Below are 27,981 nucleotides of genomic sequence, written 5' to 3'. Positions count from 1 at the left end.
TTTCACTTGTTCATTGATAACAGCTGTCGGAGGGGCGGGGTCACCGCGGCCCCCTCCTTGTTTTTCCCCAGAAGCAGTGACGTAGCAGGCGGAACGACCATGTATGGTCTGCCCGACACTCCTCATATGGACCCTGACGCGGAACCAGATTTTCCACGAGCGCACGTGGTCACCCGGGGTTATCCCGTGTTTTTGTGCTGAATGACGTGATGACGCGCAGCCTCCAGAGGAAAACAGGAGCCGGGTGTTATTCGGGTTGAGATTAAAACCTGAGCTGCTCCAGCACACAACACAAACTGCTGCTGGTTTCCTCCAAAGCAACACAAAACAAAACACATCAACCAAAGGAAAGCAGAAAGCAAAATAATAACTATGATCAGAATAGGACTGGGCAATACAACAATATCAATAATTATTACAATTTAATTTAGTCAAATATGTTGTATTCAAATCAGTGGTGGGAAGTAACGAGGTAGAAATACTTTGTTTCTGTACTTAAGTAGATTTTTCACATATCTGTACTTTACTTGAGTATTTCTTTTCCTGACGACTTTTTACTTTTACTCGTTACATTTGAACAAAAATATCTGTACTTTCTACTTCTTACATTGTCAAACTGGCTCGTTACTCGAGCAGCGGAGGTTGGTTCTCCCTCTCTCTCTCTCTCTCTCTCTCTCTCTCTCTCTCTCTCTCTCTCTCTCATCTAGGGTTCAACATTTTTACATTATATACATTATATTCACATTGTTGTTACATTTTTTCAGTCAGTTGAGATAAATCTTCAGGAGAAACATTTTGGGTTGTTTTGTGTCTGTATAGGACTACTATAAAAAGCACTTTGCATTTTTAATTTTGGTACTTGTACTGTTACTTTTGATACTTAAGTACATTTCAACACCAGATACTTTTGATACTTAAGTACTTTTAATATGAGCTACTTTAAGACTTTTACTCAAGTCATTTTCTGACGGGAGACTTCTACTTTTACCGAAGTCACTTTCAGGTCAGATATCTGTACTTTTACTCAAGTATGGCTTTCAAGTAGTTTATACACCACTGATTAAAATAGGGAACAAGGAGGTGTAACATGTCTCCCTCAGATTTGTAAAGTGTTTTTCTGTTTCTCAAGTGTGTGTTGCTCAGTACATTTTTTTTTAAAAGACAGGAGTAGAATAAGGTGTTGAACTAATATATATATTTACAATTGTGACACTTTTTGTGATAATTAAAGATATGGACTGTTTATATCACACTGTCCATTTAGCCCAGCCATAAGATGGGGTAAACATGGAAAAGAAGTTTAAATAGGTAAAGTCAACAGTTTGTTTTATCCTTGAGGTTTGTTTATAAAGTGTTTCCCTCTTGTTACACCCTGAAACCTAAATACTAGTAAGCTCAGTGCATTGACCCCGTTATAAACATCAACCAAAGGAAAGCAGAACAGAGAACAGAGAAATGTGTGCAAGTGGAAATGTGTATTTATATAAATGAATGAACAGAACAAGAAATGACACCCATCCTGTAAAAGCCCCATGAATACAAACATGAACAGATTAGGCTCATTTTTAACTCTTTAAAGTTTGTTAGTTTGTCTTTTTGTTATTTGTTTTTCTGATTAATTATCATTATTATTATTACTATCATGATTTGTTTGTTTTGTTTGTGTGTCTCTTTCTCCACACTTATGGACTAATTGGGGAATAAAGGTTAAATTAAGTTTCCAGTGCATCTATTTGTTTCTACAGTTCCACTGGTTATATCACATGCACAGATGAAGCTATTGTTTCTTCTCCGCACAGTTTTATACACAAATTAATTTACATACACACACACACACACACAGATTTGATTTTGTTCATGGATGAAATGAAAAGTGACTCAACTTGATTCAAAGCAGTCCCATAATTCAAAGTAACTAATTTTCCATAACTTTGCATAGAGAGAGGTTAAGGATGGAGATACTCTTTATTCTGGTGCTGCCTTATTTCCGTCTGCATCTGTGAAATCAAACTGTGATGACAGTTATGGGTGTTGGTGACAAACTGTCAAATGTCAAGTCAAGCTTTTGAATCACAAACTCTCAATAAACCAAATATACCTAACTCACCTATGATTATTGCTTTTGACATATTTAGCTGTGAACATTTATAAGTTTTACTTGTATATGTTTAATTTTATTGAACCGATCACTTTTAAAGTAGAAGTATTTCTGTGCTTCAACTGATTCGTTTCCGAAGACATTTTTTGCCTGAGTCCCACATGAGTAATATTTAAGTCGTAATTCATCTAAATGTTGAGGATGTTGTAGGCGTCTTTCCACCCATGCATTCAAGACACTTACTACCGTCTCACGAGCAAAGAGAAATATATTTTATGGGCCGTGTGGGATAATTTGTAGCACAAACGGTAATCTGACGTCTTGGTCTTCATTTCCTCATAACCCACATTTTCAAATCACTCTGCCTTCCCTCAGACGTCTCCCACTCAAACCTCTGACTCCACTTTCTTCATCTTCCCACTTCCTCTCGCCCCCTCCCCGCCCCCCCCCCCTGCACCGCTGCCCGCCGGCTCGTCAGCAGCAATCCCACTGTGTCCCACTCTCTCTCTCTCTCTCTCTCTCTCTCCCTGCTGAGGCTGCAGTCTCTGCACCAACACACACACACACACACACACACACACACACACACACACACACACACACACACACACACACACACACACACACACACACACACACACACACACACACACACACACACACACACACACACACATTTTGGTACCACAGTTCATCAAGGCTGTCAGTACGAGCTGCTGAACCTGCAGTTACTGTGGCCTCAACCTGCACTTTGGGCCTGAACACACACATTTAAACCCACAGTGAAGCGGTGTCGGGTCGGAACATTGTGACGTGAGCGTCTCTGTGTGACAGCGTCTTAAAGACCAACGTTCACCCACATGCCAGCAGTCTGACAGGAAGCAACCCCGCACATGCATCCTGTCATCACCCGTGCCGACCTCAGCCACCCCCCCAACCCTTTGTGTTACACCATTACAACCTGGCTGCCTCTGATTCACACGAGTTTGGATGAAATTCCCCTGAAAAAGGTGATTCACGATTTATTTACCAACTCCCTGGATGTGGTGACTCAACCAACTGCTTTCATTTTCATTTGGTGCAAATTTTCTTTACCCAGGATCGTAAATCAGGTGGCTGTCAAGTTAGCAAAGAATCAGCCACATGAGGCCTGACACGATGCCCAGAGATGGGATGAATGTGTTATTGTTGATGACGACTATCACAGGAAATTACACATTTACATCACGATGGGGGCGAGGTGATCTGAGCGAATACCTCATGAGAGAGGAATTTGCAGAAATATGCTGAGCCAGAGACTTGTGGAGCGGATGCCAGGGAGGTGGCGGAGATCATGACACAACTTGTGCAAATAGAGGGTGACTATTTTTGAATCAGAAGCAGCTGATGTCATCACGTATAGAGACAGACAAACAGACAGCAGGAAACAATGAAGCAATAAAGTCTGGTGGTTGTGTGGTGTTGTAAGAAAACAGTGACATGTCACTGACGAGCGATTCAAAAGAAGAGTCCTTACTCAGTAAATAAACTTTGAAAGAAAACCCTGATGAAAACATCTGCCATCAGCTTTTACCCCATCCACGGCAACTGCCCTCCCTCTCCCACAGGGGGATTATCCAGGATTAATTGGATGGCTGGAGTTTTTAATCTCAGAAACACACGTTTATCCGGGAGATTTACCTCGTCCCTGATTCCTCTCATAAACGCCCACGTGACAACGGCGTCTCCCCATTCAGGGCGGACATGTTCCTGCTAGGGTCAGATCACTGCAGGCAAGCTGGTGCTGGAAAGTTGAGTGGTTTTCTGTTTTTCTTTTGACTCTGTGGGTGTGTTGTAGGTTTTAAACTACACCTCAAACTTCTTGTTTTATGAGGTCTATGACTCATCATGTTGCACAGCGTCGATCCATGACTCTTTTTTAGTTAAAGATGAGCAAGTTCTTTTGGAAATAGTTCCTGCCCCATGAGGCCTCATTCTTCCAATCAAAAAAGAATTGTATCTTAAACACTGTCTTTGTGTATTTCAATTATTTTCCATACAATTTCATCAGATAAGATTCGCATTTAAAGTGTTTTCTATCATGGTGAGTTAGTGTCAATAAATCAAATAACTATGTATAACCCTATAACACTTGTGTGCTTAATGTATATTTATGTAGACGTTTAACTTTATTTTATCAAATCACTCCCATCATAATAGAGAACACTTCATTTAATGTGACTCCTGTACTAAGAAAGTATGTTATAAAGTTAAATGGAAACATGATGTGAATAAAGTCAATGTGTGTGTACCCAACATGTATTCTCACTTCCACCTCTTCTCTTGACATAACCTCACACTTTTACTCGGGAAATGTATTCAACCACAAAGCGAAATGTACAACCGGAAGTGAGTAAAACCATTAAAGTGTGTTTATACAGTGTTGTCGTTACGCTGTGCTTCAGAATCAGGTTTTATTGCTAAGCAATAAAGCAGTTTGCTGTGGCGTGTTTGTGTATGTTTAAATATTAATATATATATATATATATATATATATATATATATATATACTGTAAAACCTAACACTACATCTTACTAAATAAAGTAAGTTACAATAACTTAACTCTCAAAAAAAGTTGAGGCCAATAATTATCAATAATTTAACATAACTCAAAAGTAAATTATTGAAGTAATAACCTAGGAGTTTTGAGTGCGCTTAAATTAGTAGATGATTTTGAGTACTGGTGATATAAATCAATTTGTTTTATTGACTCGTTTTCTTTAAGTAGATTTTATACTATTACAAAAAATCCAATTCCCATGGGCTGCAAATGTTCCTATGTCTTAGGATTTTAAATTGTATCCGTTTATAAATCATCATATTTAGGAAAGTATGCATCCAGGTCATATTAAATAATCCTCCAAAGTGGAACCTAAGTGAGGATGTTAATTACATTTTGTACAAGCAGGTATTTTTAACAACTTTATTGACACAAAATGAATTGCCAGCTAATATGATACGTCAATCATTGTGAAGCATTTGTACATTTGAAACCATAAATGACAATTGTTTCATATATTCAACTTCTAAGAGAATACACTGTTTTATTTTCCTTGTCTTATAAATCTTTTAATATTTTGGAATGTTGAAGGATGGGGCGATTACATCACTGTGGGGTCAACTTCGGTTTTTGATTTCTAAACGATTTTTCAGCCCAAATCATTATCTTATTTATAGTCCGGAACATATTTCCTGCGTGTCACGGCTGCGGGTTCCTAGTACTTCCTCGAATAAAAGTATGGATCTATTCGCAAGTAAACGTCAAGACTGCAAAACTGCAGACCCCTCACATCCTGGTCACTACCTGTTCCACCTCCTCGCCTCTGGGAGGCGCTACAGGTCTCTGTTGACCAAAACCTCTAGGCACAAAAACAGTTTCTTCCCTCTCGCAGTCTCACTTCTGAACAGCCAACCCACTGACACTGTGCAATAACCCTGGATCTTTATAATATACACTGTACAGTTTCTCCCGAAATTATATACAATATATATTATAATCATATTTAATTATAGTTATCTTATTTCACTTCACTGTATAACCGTAATTCACATACGTGTTATACCTGCACTTTTTTTTTTTTTCTTAGACTGTCGCACTGTTTGTATTTTGTATTGTTTTGGTGACTGTTCGTATTGTACTGTTTTGTTTTGTGATGTGTATTCTGTGTAAGCACACTGAGAGCCACTTGACCGAGTCAAATTGCCTGTTTGTGCAAACTTACTTGGCCAATAAACCTGATTCTGATTGTAGTCCAATCATGTTCCGCTCCTGCAACAATAAAACCTTGTTAAAATAAATGAATAGACTAAGTCAACAGAAACGCGAGGGTGCTTTTACTCCGAAACGGGCAGAGGAAGAAGTGAGTCTGCTCACAATCGGTCACCTGCCGTTCACCTGCTGTCGCAAACGGTACCAAGGGGAACGGAGGGCGGGAACTGTTCGAACCGGTCAGAACCGGTCCGAACCAGGTTTGCACTCGGCCCCGGAGTGATGGAATCATGGAAAAGATCGGCGCAACCCTCCTGCTGGACGAACTTCACGACTGACCGAGAACCCCCTGACGATACGTCTTCCACGCAAGGTAACGTTGTTCTTTTATTGCTGCTTTTCATGCCGCGGTTTTAGAAATATATATTAGAACAATGTCTGACCGCTGAAACTTGCTAATGAGTTCGGTAACGGGGCTAGCTTGAAGCTTCTGAAAAACAACGCTCAAAAGTTAACGGTCAAACGTCGTGTAGCTAAAGTTGGCAGTTGTTGAGTTAACATTAGTAAGTTTGTGAAAGTGTTGTGTCAAGCCCTAGTTATAGTTCTGGTTAGCTAGGCTCGGTAACGTTAAGGTAAAACCCTGTTTTAACTCATTTAAAAGCACAGAATGAGAGGGAGAGCTAATGGCGGTGGAAACGTGTTAGCTTGGCATGGTGCGTTCAGGCTCCACCCTGTTAACGGCCATTGTGGGAAAGTGGCAGGTGTGTGAAAACTGAAAACATGCCTGAGCTCAGAGAGATCAGAAACATATTACTAATCAGGAATAACCTCGTCTTTTTCTACTGAAAGAATATGAGGTAAAAGATCATAAAAGCATTGAGGGCCACTAAAAATATACCTGTCTCCTTGCACTGTGTACCCTGTACAACACTCTGCTCCATATACACTTACTTCACATCATATGTGATATGTGTTAATATAAACCATATTGATATTATATATCTTTTTATACAATAATATTGTCTTTTGCACACTCTGTCTACATATTCTTACACTCATGGTATATTATCTATTGTATAGTCAAATACTTATATTTATACCTCTACTATTTATCATATATTATGTCATACTCTGTATATTCTTTGTATATATAAGTCTATATATACATATTTATACATGTGTACATGTTATAATTATTATTTATTACTACTATTATTATATACTGTTGCTGCCATTATTATTACTATATACTGCTATTATATTGGTATAATTACTATCATATATAAATATATATTATGTTATATTATATACTATATATACTGTACTATTTTTATATACTGTCTAACAATAACATTACCATCATATCATCAGTACTATTACCATCATCTTGCCACGGCACCTTATCTACCTATTTATCTTGTGTTTCTATTTTTTATTCTTTCTACCTCAATATTTTTTATTGTATTGTATTGTATTTTATTGTATTAAAATAAACCGGCTGCTATGACGACTTAATTTCCCTTCGGGGATGAATAAAGTACTCCATCCATCCATCCATCCAAATCTGTGTGTCAGCTAACTGATCAAATGCCACAGGTTGCCTACAAACATTCAGGCAAGCTAATTCTGACTACATGCATTTCATTCCAGTGTCTGAGTAAAGGAGCAGCGAAACGCCAAGCAGCCTTCCTCAGCCATTTTCCCGGTTTGCCAGAGGGAGATTAAACGTCTGTCATGACTTCTACGAACGCTAGTGAACACCTTCCTGTTCACACTGGACATTTTCAAAGGTATGGTAAGGTACTATGTGTTGGAGTATATAGTCACTGTATAATGGTTAGTTATATTTGTGATAAGTTGAATAATTAGCGTACAATTAAGAGTGCATTGTTCCAATTATACCTTGCTCTGTTGTAAAATATTTAACCAGTCCATGCATATTTTAAGGACATTTTCAATATTTTGGGAAAGTTAAATTGAAGAGCAGCAGAAAGGTGAGCAGCTAATGTACAGATTATTGTGGGTGGTCTATTCAGCTAGTAAAAAATAGAGAGCCTGCCCCTGAAGTAACTATTTGTGTTTTGTGTTACAGGTCAACCTGATGCGGTGTAAATGGATCCGAATGCTGTCCTAAAACTAAAGGGTCCTCCGAGGTGATATCAACGCTGAAAGGCTTCTTTGCCCTCCTGCCTGAGACTGTAAATACCCCCATATTGGAGGTGAAAAATAAGTTGGACTTGGCCTGTGACTTTCGCCTTCAGTTCCAAGACCCAGAGTTTGACAAAGCCACCATTAAGATAGTTCTCTTTGTTGATTTAGATCTTAGTTCAACCAGCACAGATGACAGTGTTCCTGTCTGATAACACAGATTCACTAGAGCGTCTTTGTCGATGGTCAGAGATATTTGTTGTTCCAACATTCTCATGAGGTGGAGTAATCTCTAAGAGAAGGCATACTCTCTCTCTCTCTCTCTCTATATATATATATATATATTAGGGCTGTGAAATGATTAGAAATTTTAATCAAATTAATCACAGGTTTCTGTGGATTAATCATGATTAATCACATTACTGATTTTCTTGCTATGTTTTTGTGAGAACAAAAGGATTTATGACAAAAGACGGATATATACATTTAACATGTTTTCTTTTTTTATTCATAAAAAACACAAAACAATGGTGCTGCAACTCAACAGTTCTTTAGCAGTTCTCTTTGCTATTCCATATGGAACATTAATATGATCTTCATGCTAAACAGAATGCTGGCTTCTTAGCCATTTTGTGGTTGAATTAAACATTTTTCTTTTAACACAATTTAAAAGAAAACACAAATTATTTTGGCTTCTTAGCCATTGTTTTTATAGGCTTTTTTGTGAAATGACCACCACTCCAAGGGGCAGTCCTTTTTTTCTAAGAAAATTACTGTTCAGAGGTTTATATTACAACAATTGTTTTTAAAGAAAATGATCGTAAACATGTTTGTTACAACTGTTGTTTTTAAAGAAAATTACCCTTTAGAGGTGTTAAGTAAACTTACTTGCGCAGTGTAACTTAGCGTAATAGTATAACCGGAGCGTCTGTTTAATTAAGTATTTTATTCTTACTCATGTCGTTCTCATTATATAAAGTGCCCTGCATGATACTGTGCACAACGAGCATTATTATTCATGTCAATTACCATCACGGATGAAGAGCTCCAAGTGTTTCTCTAAGATCCTCTTGCTCTTCTTCATGACCTGACTGCCTTCAAATGGTCCTGTAATAAGAACAGGCCAAGGGGGGGGACATAATGTTTGTCTTAATTATGAGTCCATTTGAGAACTATTCATTACAATGAATGATGTTTTCTGTTCCTCACCAGAGTGATGGGTTTGCATGAAGAGGTTGAATACATAGCTGGCTCTGTTCATACTAGTGAAATCTGAGGAGTGGGAAACAGAGTCATGTTTTACTGTTTGTTATCGTTTTAAACTCAATGCCTCTAAATCAGATTCTATCCAGGACAAAATGATGGCCAGGGTAGAAAAGTAAGATATTGTCGCTTTAAGTGAATAATCACCAGTCCTTTATCTCACCGAATTACTCCTTTTTGCGGCATGCTGATCTCAATGTAGCTCCCATATGTGTCATTGATGATCATTTTAATTGCAATCTGCTTGGTCAAAGTCGGGGCAGACAGGGCAAATTTTTCATGCATAACAAGAACCCTGGGGTCACACTGCAGGCAAGCGTCAGCTGCAGAGACACAGTCGAGCAGCGTCGCATTATCAATGTATTTTTTACACTAGGGTTAGGGTCGTCGTCACACTGTCCTTTGTTTTGTTTTTTTCCTCTGTCCTCCTCCTCTGCGGCTCCTCCGCTCCTTAATCAGCGCTCTATGAAAAAGTTCAACAACACTGTAAACATAAATCAAGTTACAAGTATTGTACAAGGGGCAGTCCTTTTTTTAAAGAAAATTACTGTTCAGAGGTTTATATTATTGGCTGTTTGTTATTCTGTTTTTAATATTTGTTATTCCTTCCCAAGCATTTAGAGTACAAATATTCCTGGCATGTTTGTTCTCTGGCTAAATGTTCAAACAGCCTAAATTAAGCTGGAGGCAATGGCAGCTTTTGAACATTCAGAGCCGGATTAAGAGTTTTTTAGTGACTGTGTGCCTCAGAGCTGTAACTCTACCAGTGAGCAGGAAAGTGACTCGATAGAAGATGGTTCCACTTGGATCCTGAACCGTGCAGCTATACGTTCCTTGTTCCTCCACCTCGTTTAAGATCCAGAATGACTCTTCTGTCACTACCAACACTTTGAAGTCGGTCTCGTTCAGCTGCAAGCACAAATTAGGAAGCATTATTTGCAAGTTCCTGGGTGTGAATTCACTCAGGCAATATTCAAGAGTAAAGCTAAATAAGGCACAACTTCATTCATGAGAATTAGGAAGTATGCAAAGTGTTTAACAAGTGGTTTAAACGTGGTAGATTGCTGTTTATGTTTCTCTTAAAACTGCTCATACTGTCACTTCATTTGAGGAAGTGACAGTATGAGCAGAGAAACCTTTTCAGTTCCAGGCTCTCCTGGAATAAAGCAGTAGGAGGTATGGCAAGAGAAAAAAAAAAAGAAGTTGTGATAAAACAAGAAGGCGGGGGTATTTATGAGAGCTTCTGTTTCAGTGATTAGCTGTGAGGCGGGTAGCAGAAGGTCAAATGGACAAACCTTTGCCGTTCCAGGCTCTCCTGGAGCCCAGGTGAAGTTAAACTCTGGTTTTCTTGTGAGAAGTTGATGCCATGGGAGGAAACAGTCGAACATTGCCTGGCCTCCCTCCTCAGCCTGCACTCGGTGCTCACTCGGTGCTAACACAGTGCTAACATCTGGACCATTAACATCTGGATCATTAACATCTGGTTCATTAAGATCTGGATCAGTAACATCTGGATCATTAACATCTGGTTTATTAAGATCTGGATCAGTAACATCTGGAACTAACATCTGGGTTGAGACTAAAATGTCTTTACTTTACCACAAGTTCACAGAAAATCATCAAATAAGAAATGTCAGAAAAGAAATAAACAAACTGTGAGTAAGAATTAGAGAAAAAAGCCAAATTTTCAATGCAGAGATATTATGAGAATGGACCAAGGGCCCTGAAGCTTCGATTCGACATTATATAAAGTGCCCTGCGTGATAATGTGCACAACGAGCATTATTATTCATGTCAATTACCATCACGGATGAAGAGCTCCAAGTGTTTCTTTAAGATGGTCTTGTCCTTCTCCATGATTTGAGTGGCTTCAAATGGTCCTGTAATAAGAACAGGCCAAGGGGGGACATAATGTTCGTCTTAATTATGAGTCCATTTGAGAACTATTCATTACAATGAATGATGTTTTCTGTTCCTCACCAGCGTGATGGGTTTCTGCGAAGTTCTTAAATAAACAGAGATATTCGGTTCCAGCGAAGTTCATGCTCAAGAAATCTGAGGAGTGGGAAACAGAGTCATGTTTTACTGTTTTTTTTATCATTTTACACTTGAGGCCTCTACTTCATATTCTATCCAGGACAAAATGATGGCCAGGGTAGAAAAGTAAGATATTGTCGCTTTAAGTGAATTATCACCAGTCCTTTATCTCACCGATTACCACTTTTTGCTGCCTGCTGATTCCAATGTAGCCCTCTATTGTTTGATCGATAATTATTTTAACTGCAATTTGTTTGCTGAAGGTCCGGGCAGACAGGGCATATTGTTGATGCTTAGCATGAACCCTGGGGTCACACTGGAGGCAGCTGTCAGCTGCAGCTACACAGCCGAGCAGCGTCAGGATCAGATGCATTTTTCTATGTGGTTTCTACAACAGAAATGTCAAACATTAGTGTTCCCACAAAACAACAACTAAAAACAACAATGGTACTGCTACTACAACTGTTATCACAACTTTATATTCATAGTCATTTCAGATGCTATTTTTACAAGATTAAATTGTTTGTTTTTTGTCCTAACTTTTTTTAATCTTGCATTGATCAGAAGTAGGACTCACGTTTCATTTGTATTACCTTTGACGATAAAGGCTTTCAGTCAACTCACAGATGATACTTTCACTGTGAAACACATAAGGTGTAATGCTACTTATACTACACATTACACCTCTGTTTAACCGAGGTTAATGTTAACGGTAAGTTGTAATTTATATATGATACTACAGCTACTACTACTTATAGTAATAATAATGATAAGTTAATATAGCTGTTAACTGTGAATGGTGAGTGGTGGTGAATATTTATAGAATTTAAATCAATCAGTTACCAGAATAGTTGCTGATATTCTGTCATTCAACGAACCGATTCCAGGACCGTGAATAACAGATTTTATAAACTGCTTAGCGGCACATTCCCCAATAAAATTAAAGTTTTCAAATCTACATGGAATAAATGAAATGATGGCGTGGGGCTCTGCAGTAGGTGTGCATTGATAGTCCACTTCTAATCTCAGTCACCGTGTGTACATATACTTAAGTTTACAAACCTTAACTGCTTTAACCTGAATGCAAGTACAACTAGCATTACTCTGCAAGTATACTAGCTAGCTATGATGCTACTGTTGCTACAGCAAAACTACAGGTTTTTTCAGCCATCAGTTCCTCCACCACTAAAACCAGTCATTAAGATAACTAGCCAAACTACTTGACAAGAATATCTGCACTCGTGTTGTGATGGAGATAAACCAGGAGAGAAGTGACTACTTGCGTCTGAAGGCTCTTCTCTGTGCGTCAGTCACAGCTCGTTGCTGTCACCCAGTGGCAGAGACCACATCCCAGTCACTGGAACACAAGCTGTTCACCTCAGCTCTGCTGCTCACGACCAGTTGATGACTGTCGTCAGTTTGTCCGTTTGTCAGTTGGTTTCAGGCATAGACTGAATATATATCAATGTACGCAGGGTCCGTGACGTCCTCTGTCGGTTTCTGCCGAGGGGAAAAAAAGTAGGCGTTCACCCGGCGCCATCTTACCCGCTGTTGCTAACCGGCTAGCGTATTGTTGCTTGCTAGCAGCAACACGACAACAAAACCTATTGCTTTAGCTATCATCATAATTATATGCTTACTTGCCTCAAGTGGTTTTTAATATGTAATTGTTATAATAGTTACCGTTTATTTAACACGTCTAATGTACAGATTGAAGCAAGCTAACTACAGAGTCTTGTGTTTGTTTGTGACTTGATTTTAATAACACAAATACAAAGAGACATACCACCACAGTCCTGCTGGCCACAGGGACACGGACAGATGTATGTCTTGTAGCGGCAAGAGACGCAATCCATTACTCTCCGTCTCAGCAGGCCTAAGAAACACACATGCACACACAGGTGTCGTGTAAACATGCACTGTGTGTATTGTGTGTATGTTTGTACAAGAATTTGCAGCGACACAGATGGAAGAACCAGACAGATCAAACTTACCACACTTGTTGGGGCACAATCCTGAGGGAGAGAGAAACAAATGATCTGAATCTGAAACATATCGTTCTCATTATATAAAGTGCTCTGCCTCATACTGTGCACAACGAGCATTATTATTCATGTCAATTACCATCACGGATGAAGATGTCAAGGTGTTTTTCTAAGATAACCATGCCCTTCTCCATGATCTGAATGATTTCAGATGTTCCTGTAATACGAACAGGCCAAGGGGGAACATAATGTTCGTCTTAATTATGAGTCCATTTGAGAACTATTCATTACAATGAATGACGTTTTCTGTTCCTTACCACAGTGATGGGTTTTCATGAAATCGTTGAATTCATTGTGGTACTCGGACCCGGCTCTGTACATACTAGTGTGATCTGAGGAGTGGGAAACAGAGTCATGTTTTACTGTTTTTTTTATCATTTTACACTTGAGGCCTCTACCTCAGATTCTACCCAGGACAAAATGATGGCCAGGGTAGAAAAGTAAGATATTGTCGCTTTAAGTGAATTATCACCAGTCCTTTATCTCACCGATTACTCCTTTACGCTCCCTGCTGAGCGCAATGTAGTCCTCATATGTGCGTTTTATTTTCATTTTAATATGAATCTGCTCCACAGTCGGGGCAGACAGGACAAATTGATCATACAGGACTCGAACCCTGGGGTCACACTGGAGGCAAGTGTCAGCTGCAGAGACACAGCCGAGCAGGATCAGCAGCATTTTTGACTGGCTTCAAATGGTCCTGTAATAAGAACAGGCCAAGGGGGGACATAATGTTCGTCTTAATTATGAGTCCATTTGAGAACTATTCATTACAATGAATGACGTTTTCTGTTCCTTACCAGAGTGATGGGTTTGCATGAAGACGTTAAATAAACGGAGATACTCAGTGCCAGCTCTGTTCATGCTCAAGAAATCTGAGGAGTGGGAAACAGAGTCATGTTTTACTGTTTTTTTTATCATTTTACACTTGAGGCCTCTACCTCAGATTCTATCCTGGACAAAATGATGGCCATGGTAGAAAAGTAAGATATTGTGGCTTTAAGCGAATTATCACCAGTCCTTTATCTCACCGATTACTCCTTTCCGCTCCCTGCTGATCTCTATGTAGCTCTCATACTTCCGTTTTATTATCAATTCAAAATTAATCTGATCCACAGTCGGGGCAGACAGGGCAAATTCTTGATGCAGGCCTCCAACCCTGGGGTCACACTGGAGGCAGCTGTCAGCTGCAGAGACACAGCTGAGCAGCGTCAGGATCAGCAGCATTTTTCACTCGGTTTCTACAACAGAAATGTCAAACATTAGTGTTCCTACAGAACAACAACTAAAAACAACAATGGTACTGCTACTACAACTGTTATCACAACTTTATATTCATAGTAATTTCAGATTCTATTTTTACAAGATTAAATTGTTTGTTTTTTGTTAAAGGGACTCTTACCTTTGTTGCATTTGAGAATTACAGCACATTCGAATCATCCCGCCTTCCTCCAATGCCCCACCCCCTCGTTCCCATCCGCGGTGTTTTTTCTTTTGTTTTTCCCCCTGGGAGCGGCTGTTTCAGTACGCCGTGGACCACTTTGGTCTGCCATCGTCAGTCGCTACGGTCGATTCGGTCGCTACTCGCTACTGTCTGCCGTGGAATCAAAACAAACCCTATAGTTGAGGACGCGCCTTGATGACGCGGGCCCGAATGCGCCAGAAGAAGCAGACGGGCTTCCTGTCTGTTTCCATGCAGCAAACGGACAGGTCTGTCGGCCAATAAGGTCCTTCGGTCCGAAGAATTTTATTGGTTGAAGTTTTCACTAAATATTACGAGAGTGAAATAATTGTTTGCTTTAACTCCTGGTGGGTCTGTCTTGCATTTTAGAGTGTCATTACCTTATTAATACCAATTTAACCTTATCCACAAAAAGTGTAAAAATGCAACAAAGGTAAGAGTCCCTTTAAAGTCCTAACTTTTTTTTTATCTTGCATTGATCAGTAGTAGGACTCACATTTCATTGTATTACCTTTGACGATAAAGGCTTTCAGTCAACTCACAGATGATACTTTCACTGTGAAACACACATGCACTGTGTGTATTGTGTGTATGTTTCTACAAGAATTTGCAGCGACACAGATGGAAGAACCAGACAGATCAAACTTACCACACTTGTTGGGGCACAATCCTGAGGGAGAGAGAAACAAATTATCTGAATCTGAAACATATCGTTCTCATTATATAAAGTGCCCTGCATGATACTGTGCACAACGAGCATTATTATTCATTTCAATTACCATCACAGATGAAGAGCTCCAAGTGTTTCTTTAAGATGGTCTTGCTCTTCCTCATGATTTGAGTGGCTTCAAATGGTCCTGTAATAAGAACAGGCCAAGGGGGGACATAATGTTCGTCTTAATTATGAGTCCATTTGAGAACTATTCATTACAATGAATGATGTTCTCTGTTTCTCACCAGAGTGATGAGTTTGCATGAAGAGGCGGAATTCATAGAGGTACTCTGTGCCGGCTCTGTACATACTAGTGAAATCTGAGGAGTGGGAAACAGAGTCATGTTTTACTGTTTGTTATCATTTTAAACTCGATGCCTCTAAATCAGATTCTATCCAGGACAAAATGATGGCCAGGGTAGAAAAGTAAGATATTGTCGCTTTAAGTGAATTATCACCAGTCCTTTATCTCATTGATTACTCCTTTTCGCTCCCTGCTGATCTCTATGTAGCTCTCATACATGCGGTTGGTAATCATTGTTATTGCATACTGCTTTTCCAAAGTCTGGGCAGACAGGGCTAATTTTTCATGCAGGACTCGAACCCTGCGGTCACACTGCAGACAAGCGTCAGCTGCAAAGACACAACCAAGCAGCGTCACCACTATCCGCAGCATCCCCTGTGAAAGTATAAGCGGAGCGTCTGTTTAATTAAGTATTTTATTCTCACTCATGTGCACCGGCTCTGTTCATCCGTCTCATGCGCAGGTATGAGAAAAACTTAAAACTTCTAATATAACGGGCATAACTATTACCGTAAAACAATGAGAAGAGCGTTCTCTATAATGATAGTTTAACAAGAGGTTTATATTACAACTATTGATATTAAAGAAAATTACAGTAAGCAGGTTTACAGATTATTGATTTTTTTCCTGGTAAATTACTGTAGAGCACAACAGTTCTCAAATGTGAAATTTACAGTTCTAAAAAGGCATACTGTACATTATCAGTGTATTTTTTACACTGGGGTTAGGGTCGTCGTTACACTGTCCTTTGTTTTTGTTTTTTCCTCTGTCCTCTGCGGCTACTCCGCTCCTTAATCAGCGTTCTATGAAATAGATCAACAACACTGTAAATATAAATCAAGTTACAAGTATTGTGTGCCTTTTTTCCAAGGGGCAGTCCTTTTTTTTAAAGAAAATTACTGTTCAGAATTTCATATTACAATTGTTTATAAAGAAAATGATCATAAACATGTTTATGTGACAACTGTTGTTAAGTGTTACTCGTGAACAAAGTTTGTATCCTTATTTTCTGTTGATATTCAACTATGTATTGGAATACGCTTTTTGATTAAACTGTGCACTACCAAGAAAATGGATGTAAAGTATCGAGTTCTTCCACATTAAAAGTATTACAAATATTATCCAATACATTATGTATTATGTGCAATACTTTGCTTTGATTGTAAGTAATGAAAACAGGTCTGGACCTGGAGTCAGTGTTGATGTGATGACTCTGTCTTCAGTCTTGTTTGACATCCTAGAGAGGAACATTCAACACAAATAAACAGATGTAAAGTCAAACATGTGCCAGGTTAACTCCTTAACAGACTTTTACATGGTAAAAATAAGTTTATTATTTAAAAGTTCATCAGATCATAATGTCATCTTAGGAAATAGGTGGTGTACATCAGCTGCCGGTTCTCTGCGACTGTATTTTAGTTAAGTTACACTTCCTATAATTTATTTGTGACAAAAAAATACATTATTCTGCATGTCCACTTGTTTAACACAATAATTCAGTGAAGTCTGCCTAAGATTAACGATGTAAAAACTGAAGACAAGCAGACAAGTTTAGTTTTCAATGTAACACGTTACAACACATCAACAGCAATACTCTGAATAAAGAGCTTTAGGAGACGTAACGGTCCCGTTCGCATCGCCATTGCTGCTTGTAGCTCGCCTACAGGCTAGCGGAGCTAAGCTAACCAGCCAGGGACAGAGACACCGATACCTGCGAATCTTACACATAAATAAAATAGTACACTCGACTTACCACAGACACGGGAACACGCCGAACTTCAAACCGTGTTATTCGTCCCACATGTGAGCGGAAGCCTCTCCACAGACTCAGGTCGTGTTCAGTGACGGGGAGTAGCCTGTTAGCATGTTAGCCTGTTAGCATGTTACCCTGTTAGCTCAGGTGAAGCCGAGCAGGCACCAGCATAAATATATATAAAGACTAGATGTCTCGTTCGACGGAGCCGGACGTCACCACATAGCGGCCATCTTGCTAGGGGGCAGCTCGCTCACCCATAACATTGTGTTGGTAGTGGTAAATAACCATAACTTGCTCAATTTTCAACCGATTTTGAAACGGTCTGGTTTGTTATAAACGTCAGAGATGTAGATATGACACTGCATAATTATGAATAATTATGTTATTTTCTAAAAAAATTAATAATGTATGCAGTGGCATAACTACATCTCTGACGTTTATAACAAACAAGACCGTTTCAAAATCGGATGAAAATTGAGCAAGTTATGGTTATTTACCACTACCAACACAATGTTAAGGGTGAGCTAGATGCCCCCTAGCAAGATGGCCGCCATGTGCAGACGTCCGGCTCCGTTGAACGAGACATCTAGTCTTTATATATAAATCTATGGGCACCAGGCTAGGAGCTGGAGTCGCGAGCTAACGGTGACGTCACGTGATAATTATTCATAATATCAAACCTCTCTATAATTCTTATCTATCCCACCCGTTCCACACATACCCAACACCTTGTCACAGGGGGCCTATGGAACTGCCAGTCAGCTACCCGCAAGGCAGACTTCATCTCGGGCTTTGCTACACAGCAATCGCTTGACTTCCTTGCTCTCACTGAGACTTGGATCACACCGGACAACACCTCCACCCCAGCTGCTCTCTCCTCGGCCTTCTCCTTCACCCACACACCCAGACCCACTGGTAGGGGTGGTGGCACAGGTTTACTAATTTCCCGCAAATGGTCCTCTTCTCTCTACTCGCTTCCACTTTTTACCCCAACGTCTTTTGAATTTCATGCTGTGACAGTTTCTCATCCGGTACAATTAACTATTGTTGTTCTCTACCGTCCACCAGGTTCTTTGGGAGATTTCTTGGAGGAATTAGACACTCTCCTTTCAAACTTCCCAGAAAACGGCCCTGCACTCATCCTCCTGGGTGACTTTAACATCCAGACAGACAAGTCATCTGATCTTTTACTTTTAATGTCTTCTTTTGCTCTCTCACTCAGTCCTTCCCCTCCTACTCACAAAGCCGGTAACCACCTTGACTATATTTTCACCAGGAAATGCTCAACATCTAACCTCACTGTAACTCCACTTCATGTCTCCGACCACTTCTTTATCTCTTACTCTCTCCCACTGTCTCAAAACAACAACCCTACCACATCAACAGAGTCTGTACCTGTCCGTCGCAACATTCGTTCCCTCTCTCCTGCCTCTCTAGCATCCTGTGTTTTGTCAGCTCTCCCTTCCACTGACTCCTTCTCACTCATGCATCCTAACTCTGCCACAGACATTCTCCTTTCTACTCTGTCCTCCTCTCTTGACTCTCTCTGCCCTCTTATGTCACGACAGGTCCGCCAGTCCTCCCCAGCTCCGTGGTTGACTGACTCGGTGCGTGCCGACAGAGCCACTATGCGAGCATCAGAAAGGAAATGGCGGAAATCTAAACACCTGGACGACCTGCTCGCCTATCAGTCTCTTCTCTCCTCTTTTTCTGCCTCTATCTCCACAGCCAAAAGCACTTTTTACCAAACTACTATTCAATCCTCATTTTCTAACCCCAAAAAACTCTTCTCCATCTTTTCAAACCTCCTCGACCCCCCCAGTCCCCCTCCTCCCTCCTCCCTTCTACCAAGCCACTTTGTCAACTACTTTACAAAAAAGATTGATGACATACGATCTTCTTTTTCTGATCCTCCTTCTAGAACCACACCTCCATCAACTTCATCTTCATCCCCTTCGCTCTCCTCTTTCACCCCTCTGTCTCCCAATCAAGTTCTGACCTTGGTAACCTCTGCCCGCCCGACCACCTGCCCTCTTGACCCCATCCCTTCTCACATTCTCCAGTCTATTGCTCCTGACCTTCTTCCTTTTCTTACTCATCTTATCAACACTTCCCTCTCAAATGGCTGTTTCCCTAATTCTCTGAAGGAGGCAAGAGTAAATCCTCTCCTGAAGAAACCCACCCTCGACCCGTCTGCAGTAAATAACTACAGACCTGTCTCTCTTCTTCCCTTTGTTTCCAAAACTCTCGAGCGTGCAATCTTTAATCAACTCTCCTCCTATCTGAACCACAATAATCTTCTTGACCCTCGCCAGTCTGGTTTCAAGGCAGGTCACTCAACTGAGACTGCCCTCCTTGCTGTCTCTGAGCAGCTTCACACTGCTAGAGCAGATTCTCTCTCCTCTGTCCTTATCCTTCTAGACCTCTCTGCTGCATTTGACACAGTGAACCACCAGATCCTGATCTCATCCCTTCAGGACCTGGGTATCTCAGGCTCTGCCCTCTCCCTGCTCTCTTCCTACCTCAACGAACGCACTTATCGGGTAACTTGGAGAGGATCTGTTTCTGAACCCTGTCCTCTCACTACTGGGGTCCCTCAAGGTTCGGTCCTGGGTCCTCTCCTCTTTTCTTTGTACACCAACACTCTCGGCTCTGTCATTCACTCACATGGCTTTTCCTACCATAGCTATGCTGATGACACCCAACTAATCCTGTCTTTTCCCCGATCAGAAACACAGGTAGCAGCTCGAATCTCTGCCTGTCTGACTGACATCTCTCAGTGGATGACCGCTCACCACCTGAAGATTAATCTTGACAAGACTGAAATACTTTTCCTTCCAGGGACAAACTCTCCCACCCATGACCTGACTATTAACTTTGACAACTCCGTGCTGACCCCCACTCAGACTGCTAGGAACCTGGGTGTGACACTCGACTGCCAACTCTCCCTTTCTGCCAACATTACTGCAACAACGCGGTCCTGTAGATTCATGCTTTACAACATCCGGAGAATACGCCCCCTTCTCACTCAGAAGGCGGTGCAGGTTCTGGTCCAGGCCCTGGTCATCTCACGCCTCGACTACTGTAACTCCCTCCTGGCAGGTCTACCTGCTACTGCCATCCGACCTTTGCAGCTCATCCAGAATGCAGCAGCTCGACTGGTTTTTAACCAACCTAAATTCACTCGCACTACTCCGCTCCTCCGCTCCCTACACTGGCTACCAGTGACTGCCCGCATCCGGTTCAAAACACTAGTACTCGCATACCATGCTGTAAACAGATCAGGTCCAGTTTACATCCAGGACATGGTCAAACACTACACACCAGCACGTTCTCTCCGCTCTGCTTCAGCTAAACAACTCGTTCCTCCTTCACTGCGAGCTAAACACTCATCAAAATCACGACTGTTTGCTGTCCTAGCTCCTAAATGGTGGAATGAGCTCCCACTCGACATCCGGACATCTGAAAGTTTACACACCTTTCGCCGAAAACTAAAAACACACCTCTTCCGACTGTACCTTGAATAAAAAAAAAAAAAAAAAAAAAAAAACCACTTTTGAAAACTAACACTTTGGTAGCACTAAAATGGCACTTACTTATAGCACTCTGTAGTTTTGCTTTATTTCGAAGAAATTTTACTGTCTTGATTCTTGTTGTTCTTGGTTTGTACCCTCAGGGTTGAATGCACTTATTGTAAGTCGCTTTGGATAAAAGCGTCAGCTAAATGAAATGTAATGTAATGTAATGTAATAATTCAAACGAGTGAGTTAGGTCTCACTGTCTCCTGAGGGGAAAGTTATGTAAGAACGTGCCCGTGGAGGCACAGCTGGTTTCCACTGGGATCAAACCAGTAGAGTCAGGTGGTTCGAGTGTGTCTTGTTTTAGCTGGAGATGCAACTAATGTGAACACACACACAATAACAGGCAGGGAACGTGTCCGTGCGTGTGAGCTCGCTTTCTTGAAGGAAACACACGTACTACTTGTGTTTTAGTATTTCACTGTGTGTTTTTATACTGCTCTGGGTGTAGGGGTTAACTTGCATGGACTTAAAACGACTCACTACTTATTATTTAACACCATGACTTCATTGTAATGTTCTATTATAGTTTAAAGATATTCAAATATAGTGCTGATCAGTAAAACAAGTTTCCCAATGTGCTTATAATCAATAGTAATATATTGTTTGTGCCTGCAGTGAGGAGGTATAACACATACTTGGTGTAAAGGTTGGCTGTTGCTCATGTGTTTGTTATTCTGCTCATAAATCAGGTTTTATTGCCAAGCAGGTTCACACATACAAGCAATTTGCTTAGGCGTCTTTGTGCATGTTTAAATATTAATAAATATACAGTATAGAAAAACTTGAAAGTCTAAGACTTGCTATAGTCAGTTTATTTATCTTTCAACACAATAACACAAGTTAGAATTGATACAGGATACAAAGGCAGCTCTGGACCAGTAAGTGTGGGACTATGTACCGTTAAAATGAGGGAAACTGGTTTAAGTTCAGCATGTGGTGCTAAATCCATGACTGTAAAAACAGATTGATCATATTAACAACATGGTGCAGCTTTAAATATAACCATATAGACTTAACATAACTCCACACTTTTACTTGGGAAATATATTCAACCACAAAGCGAAATGTAAAGCCTGAAGTGAGTAAAACCATTAAAATGTGTTAACACAGTGTTGTCGTCACGCTGTGCTTTGTTTGTGTTTTTCCCTCTGTCCTCCTTCTCTGCGGCTCCTCCGCTCCTTCAACAGCGTTCTATGAAAAAGATCAACAACACTGTAAACATAAATCAAGTTACAAGTATTGTGTGCCTTTTTTGTGTATTTCAATTCAGGTGAATCATTCGTGCTGACATAGATTACATTAATGTGCACTCAGCTCAACTATCAACAGTGTATTTATATATCTATTGTAGCTTCATATGACATGAACCTAACCCTCATCAACCATGATTCAAACTCAGGACAACTCTTTTTTTTACCGCCGCCCTTCCTGCTAACCTTTAACTCCCCCCCCCCCCCCCCCCTCTCACTGATGCTCACCTTATGATAAATAACATGCCGGCGCTCCCCACAAGAGCCAGAACAGTAATCGTGACGAGGAGTCCCACCATTATATCCTCGGCCTGCTGATCATATCCGTATTCATAACCGGCAGGCAGTGTGGGCAGATGGAGCCGGGGTTTTGGAGGCGTGATAGGGGAAGGCACGACTGTGGGGAAGGAAGATAAGAAAAACAAAGATGTATCAGTAGAGCTATACAGAAACTCTCGTATAGAGGAAAATATTGAGGGTATACATCAATTTTTTACATGATTGTGTTTGTCACGAACCTCCAGGCAACCAACAGACACACAGTGGACATTGGAGTCCCTTTGCTAAAGGTTTTCTCACAGAGAATCCTCATATTTAAAGTTTTTATTAAATATGATTCTCTACATTTGGAACTGTATGGTATTGGGCTGGTTGGGACATTGGAATCACCTTTCAGCTCAGTTAAGGAAGTTGTGTTTTCATAAGCATATGTTTGTTTTTCTCTCAGCAGAATATCTATTTGATTGAATTGTTGGGCCTTACTATGTGTGCTCCCCTGAGGGCCATTCCTGTTATTGTTAGTTTTTATGGTACTTATGATCTTGATGGATTTATTTTGTTGGGGAATTTTATTAACAGTATCAATAGCAGCACGTCTGTATTTCTAGGTCACGTTGTCATTATTGGCTGGTTGTTATTCTGTTTTTAATATTTGTTATTCATTCCCAAGTATTTAGAGTAGAAATATTCCTGGCATATTTGTTCTCTGGGTAAATGTTCAAACAGCCTAAATTAAGCTGGAGGCAATGTCAGCTTTTGAACATTCAGAGCTGGATTAACAGTTTTTAACTCTACCAGTGAGCAGGAAAGTGACTCGATAGAAGACGGTTCCACTTCGATCCTGAACCGTGCAGCGATACGTCCCTTGTTCCTCCACCTCCAGCTGGTTTAAGATCCAGAATGACTCTTCTGTCACTACCAACACTTTGAAGTTGGTCTCGTTCAGCTGCAAGCACAAATTAGGAAGCGTTATTTGCAAGTTCCTGGGTGTGAAATCACTCAAGCAATATTCAAGAGTAAAGCTAAATAAGGGACAACACTTTATACATGAGAATCAGGAAGTATGCAAAGTGTTTATACAAGTGGTAGGTTCCGTTTAAGTGGTTTAAACGTGGTAGATTACTGTTTATGTTTCTCTTAAAACTGCTCATAATTTCACTTCATTTGAGGAAGTGACAGTATGAGCAGTGAAACCTTTTCAGTTCCAGGCTCTCCTGGAATAAAGCAGTAGGAGGTATGGCAAGAGAAGAAAAAAAAGAAGTTGAGATAAAACAAGAAGGCGGGGGTATTTATGAGAGCTTCTGTTTCAGTGATTAGCTGTGAGGCGGGTAGCAGAAAGTCAAATGGACAAACCTTTGCCGTTCCAGGCTCTCCTGGAGCCCAGGTGAAGTTATACTCTGGTTTTCTTGTGAGAAGTTGATGCCATGGGAGGAAACAGTCGAACATTGCCTGGCCTCCCTCCTCAGCCTGCACTCGGTGCTCTGGAGAGAGGGTCAGAGGAGGAGGAGGGGCGCTGGTTTCATTAATTTGATTTGGATTACTTGAATAATCTTTTTCATTAGCCCTGCACATGGGCAGGCAGCAGCAGTGCCTCTCTGGAGAACACACTTACAAACTCGTGACAGCGTGTGCACTCCCACCACATAGGTAGGACACTCCCTCATTCTCTCATGCCTCCACTCAGGGCTGGACTGGGAGAACAAAACAGCCTGGGCATTTTTTGGCTCAGACCGGCCCACATAATTAGCCGAGCACATCTGCCATTAAATTGACGTGACTTATGTCTTCTAAATGTCTTAAAGTAGCTCATATTAAAAGTACTTAAGTATCAAAAGTATCTGGTGTTGAAATGTACTTAAGTATCAAAAGTACAAGAACTAAAATTAAAAATGCAAAGTGCTTTTTATAGTAGGTCTATACAGACACAAAACAACCCAAAATGTTTCTCCTCAAGATTTATCTCAACTGACTGAAAAATTACAACAACAATATGCATATAATGTATAATTTTACCAATTTTGAACCCTAGATGCTGAGGTTCAAATAGTAATGGACCAACCTCTCGCGCTGCACCCCCCCCACCCCCCGACGGCAAACAGGCCACCGGACCTGCACATCTCAGGAGGGAGGGGGCAGCGAGTGAGAGAGAGAGAGAGAGAGAGAGAGAGAGAGAGAGAGAGAGAGAGAGAGAGAGAGAGAGAGAGGGGGGGGGGGGGGCGCCGTGGGTAGAGGCGTGCGACGCCAACCTCCGCTGCTCAAGTAACGAGCCAGTTTTGAGAATGTATTGAAAATTGAAAATGCGCGCTCACATGTCTGCCTCCACTCGCTCATCATTGTCGAGTCCTCCTCGCTCGTCTCCCGGCGCACCTGCTGCTGCTGGGCTGGTGAACCCGGCACCACATAGGTCCGTCAGTTTGGCACATTTAGCAGCCTCCACCTCCAGAGACTTCAGCTTTTTTTCCCGATGCTTCTCAGCGCCACCCGGGCGTTTTTTTACTCTTATTATCCATTAAGTTAAGTTTCTGTCTCAGCAGCAGCCCGTCCCACGACTCCCCCCGCCAATGCCATGAGGTCCCGCCCCCCCCGCCCCCGGTTTGTGTTGTGATTGACAGCACTGTTAGGGCTCTCTGAGCCTGTCAGCCCATGATTGATTGACAATGACAAACAATAGACCAATAATATGTGTCGATGCTGGCAACACACTGCTAGCCCTCTGTAGCCAATTGGCCGGCCCAATTGGAGGGAATTTAGAGAGGAAGAAGAGAAAAAAAACAAAACAACAACATAGCGGACCAGACCGGCCCACATTGGGTCAACGGCCCACCGGGATTATGCCCGGTATGCCAGATGGCCAGTCCACCCCTGCCTCCACTCACCAAGGATGTACACTAACACAAACACAAAAAGACATACCACCACAGTCCTGCTGGCCAGAGGGAGACGGACAGATGTATGTCTTGTAGTGGCAAGACTCGCAATCCATTACTCTCCGTCTCAGGAGGCCTAAGAAAAACACATGCACACACAGGTGTCGTGTAAACATGCACTGTGTGTATTGTGTGTATGTTTCTACAAGATTTTGCAGCGACACAGATGGAAGAACCAGACAGATCAAACTTACCACACTTGTTGGGGCACAATCCTAAGGGAGAGATAAACAAATGATCTGAATCTGAAACATGTTCTAATTATATAAAGTGCTCTGCCTCATACTGTTCACAACGAGCATTATTATTCATGTCAATTACCATCACGGATGAAGATGTCCAAGTGTTTCTTTAGGATATCCTTGCCCTTCTCCACGATCCAAATGGCTTTATTTGATCCTGTAATAAGAACAGGCCGAGGGGGAACATAATGTTCGTCTTAATTATGTGTCCATTTGAGAACTACTCATTACATGAATGATGTTTTCTGTTCTTCACCTGAGTGAGGGTTTCTTTTTCGGAAGAGGTTGAATTCATTGCGGTACTCGGTGCCGGCTCTGTACATACTAGTGAAATCTGAGGAGTGGGAAACAGAGTCATGTTTTACTGTTTTTTTTATCATTTTACACTTGAGGCCTCTACCTCAGATTCTATCCAGGACAAAATGATGGTCAGGGTAGAAGAGTAGTTCAACTACCAGATCATGAAAAACCTCAGAGGCTGCTGGATAATATTTTAGAAAAAGACACGAGCTATGAGATATTGTCGCTTTATGTGAATTATCACCAGTCCTTTATCTCACCGATTATTCCTTTTCTCTCCTTGCTGGTCTCTTTGTAGCGCTCATACGCCCCCTTGTAAATATCTGTTATTTCATCCTGCTCTTTCAAAGTCGGGGCAGACCGGGCTAATTCTTCATGCAGGACTCGAACCCTGCGATCACACTGCAGACAAGCGTCAGCTGCAAAGACACAGCCGAGCAGCGTCACCAGTATCAGCAGCATCTCCCGTCTGCACCCTGAGCGTCCTGCACCTGAGGATGAGTCACTTGGGCCCCTGGGATTTTTCACTCAGTGCGGTTTCTACAACAGAAATGTCAAACATTAGTATTCCTACAAAACTACCACTAAAAACAACAATGGTACTGCTACTACAACTGTTATCACAACTTTATATTCAAAGTCCTTTCAGATTCTATTTTACATGATTAATTGTTTGTTTTGTGTTAAAGTCCTAACTTTTTTTTTATCTTGCATTGATCAGAAGTAGGACTCACATTTAACTCATTGATCTGATGAAAGCCCTGGGACAAGTTCATCAATTAAAATGTGGAAAATGGCCACTAAATCCAAAGTGGCGGGCTTCCTGTTGTGTTTTTCACAGGGCACCTCAAACATTTGTGTGCGTCTGGTCAGGATACACAGGTGTCCCGATTTTTGTGAAGATTGGTGAAAGCTAACTGAGGGGCTTTTGAGACATTTTGCCAGGCCCATTTCAGATTACTCCAGAATTCAAATACTAATTAGAGTTTTGAATTTCCTGTAAACTTTGGTAATAATTACAGCATGTCTAGGCCTGAAAAAGCCCCAAAAGGGAAATACAAATCCTTCGAAATATAAAAGGGCCTCCTACCGTAGTTGTGCGAGCCCTAATAACTAGGGCTACGAGCAGCACTGTGCGGGCCTGGGGCCTCATTTATAACCGTTGCGTACGCACAAAACGGGCCTGAAACGTGCGTACGCCACTTCTCACGCCAACGTTGGGATTTATAAAAACAAACTTGACGGGAAAATGTGCGTATTTCTACGCAAACTTAGACCCTCCCGTAGGAGCGTTTTGGGGAGACGGGAAAACGGCGACACAGACGTGAGGTGGTGAACTGCAGCAGATTATTGATCCAATTCATAATTTACATTAAAACCAACAGTTTTTCTCGCGCGACGTATCTGCTCCACATGAGCCTTTTAATTAAAAAAATATAAAACAACTTTAAGCAAATATGGTCCAGATTCGATTTAACAGCCGAGTTACGGTGCCGAGTCATTAATAGGTTTTAATAATATCTTCTAACACTGTGCGTGTATCATCAGATCGCTGCAGTGAACGGGACTGAGCCAGAGAGCGCACAGAGCGCACAGAGCACAGAGCGCACTGGAGATTACTTATAAGAAATTAAGAAACTTTCCTAATAATATCCCAGAAGAGGTGAGGATCCACTGATGTGAGGGAATCGGTCCGATGCTCTAAATAAATAAATACTGCCGTGACACCGGTGCGGGGTTCTGCTCGATGTGTGCATGTGAATGGAAGAACGAGGAGGAAGCGATGGTTCAGCGATCTCTGATCTCACACAGTGTGTTATCCACAGCA

General features: G+C 41.2%; 3 protein-coding genes across 9 annotated transcripts; all 3 read right to left on the bottom strand.

Annotated features, from left to right (window-relative positions):
• Window positions 1-8,476: 8,476 nt before the first annotated feature.
• Window positions 8,477-11,675, bottom strand: LOC133001254 (uncharacterized). Its single transcript, XM_061070781.1, has 6 exons — window positions 11,470-11,675; window positions 11,239-11,313; window positions 11,061-11,138; window positions 10,554-10,738; window positions 10,023-10,167; window positions 8,477-9,721 (listed from the first exon to the last, which is right to left on the bottom strand). The coding sequence occupies exons 1-6, from the start codon at window positions 11,666-11,668 to the stop codon at window positions 9,714-9,716; spliced, it is 690 nt and encodes a 229-aa protein (XP_060926764.1). The 5' UTR covers window positions 11,669-11,675; the 3' UTR covers window positions 8,477-9,713.
• Window positions 11,676-12,726: 1,051 nt separating this feature from the next.
• Window positions 12,727-17,713, bottom strand: LOC133001255 (izumo sperm-egg fusion protein 1-like). 7 transcript variants are annotated; one of them, XM_061070788.1, is made up of 12 exons: window positions 17,572-17,713; window positions 17,006-17,055; window positions 15,760-15,834; window positions 15,582-15,659; window positions 14,372-15,472; window positions 14,141-14,215; window positions 13,829-14,040; window positions 13,598-13,672; window positions 13,420-13,497; window positions 13,290-13,310; window positions 13,082-13,171; window positions 12,727-12,795 (listed from the first exon to the last, which is right to left on the bottom strand). In XM_061070788.1, the coding sequence occupies exons 7-12, from the start codon at window positions 14,016-14,018 to the stop codon at window positions 12,758-12,760; spliced, it is 492 nt and encodes a 163-aa protein (XP_060926771.1). In that variant the 5' UTR covers window positions 14,019-14,040; window positions 14,141-14,215; window positions 14,372-15,472; window positions 15,582-15,659; window positions 15,760-15,834; window positions 17,006-17,055; window positions 17,572-17,713; the 3' UTR covers window positions 12,727-12,757. The 7 variants fall into 7 exon arrangements, with proteins under 7 accessions (XP_060926771.1, XP_060926767.1, XP_060926765.1 ...); XM_061070784.1 differs by lacking the exons at window positions 13,598-13,672; window positions 13,829-14,040 and having other exon boundaries at window positions 13,290-13,340; window positions 14,372-14,581; window positions 15,314-15,472; XM_061070782.1 differs by lacking the exons at window positions 13,598-13,672; window positions 13,829-14,040 and having other exon boundaries at window positions 13,290-13,340; window positions 14,372-14,581; window positions 15,452-15,472.
• On the bottom strand, window positions 14,571-26,630 carry LOC133002148 (izumo sperm-egg fusion protein 1-like). Its single transcript, XM_061071911.1, has 12 exons — window positions 26,414-26,630; window positions 26,110-26,187; window positions 25,933-26,010; window positions 25,806-25,826; window positions 25,598-25,687; window positions 24,038-24,165; window positions 23,480-23,630; window positions 22,653-22,802; window positions 15,760-15,834; window positions 15,582-15,659; window positions 15,452-15,472; window positions 14,571-14,581 (listed from the first exon to the last, which is right to left on the bottom strand). The coding sequence occupies exons 1-12, from the start codon at window positions 26,613-26,615 to the stop codon at window positions 14,571-14,573; spliced, it is 1,083 nt and encodes a 360-aa protein (XP_060927894.1). The 5' UTR covers window positions 26,616-26,630.
• Window positions 26,631-27,981: the final 1,351 nt, after the last annotated feature.

Source organism: Limanda limanda, chromosome 5, assembly GCF_963576545.1.
Source record: "Limanda limanda chromosome 5, fLimLim1.1, whole genome shotgun sequence".
In the NCBI taxonomy this organism is placed as follows: Eukaryota; Metazoa; Chordata; class Actinopteri; order Pleuronectiformes; family Pleuronectidae; genus Limanda; species Limanda limanda.
Note: the sequence above shows the minus strand (reverse complement) of the source record. Positions and strands in the feature narration are given on the sequence as shown.

Bases quoted from the DNA above. Each gene is read 5' to 3' on its own strand.
- LOC133001255 (XM_061070783.1), bottom strand. From the start codon at position 14,567: ATGCTGCTGATCCTGACGCTGCTCAGCTGTGTCTCTGCAGCTGACAGC. The intron at 13,498-14,140 runs GTAAGGAACAGA...TTCGTATTACAG, and splicing joins CATGCAAACCCATCACTCTG to GAACATCTGAAATCATTCAG. The intron at 13,341-13,419 runs GTAATTGACATG...GATATGTTTCAG, and splicing joins TGACATCTTCATCCGTGATG to ATTCAGATCATTTGTTTCTC.
- LOC133002148 (XM_061071911.1), bottom strand. From the start codon at position 26,615: ATGCTGCTGATACTGGTGACGCTGCTCGGCTGTGTCTTTGCAGCTGAC. The intron at 25,688-25,805 runs GTAAGTTTGATC...TGTTTTTCTTAG, and splicing joins ATTGTGCCCCAACAAGTGTG to GCCTCCTGAGACGGAGAGTA. The intron at 15,835-22,652 runs GCATGTTATTTA...CCCACTCCTCAG, and splicing joins GGCTCTTGTGGGGAGCGCCG to ATTTCACTAGTATGTACAGA.
- LOC133001254 (XM_061070781.1), bottom strand. From the start codon at position 11,668: ATGCATCTGATCCTGACGCTGCTCGGCTGTGTAGCTGCAGCTGACAGC. The intron at 11,139-11,238 runs GTGAGGAACAGA...TTCTTATTACAG, and splicing joins CGCAGAAACCCATCACGCTG to GACCATTTGAAGCCACTCAA. The intron at 10,168-10,553 runs GTTTGTCCATTT...TTGTGCTTGCAG, and splicing joins GAGAGCCTGGAACGGCAAAG to CTGAACGAGACCGACTTCAA.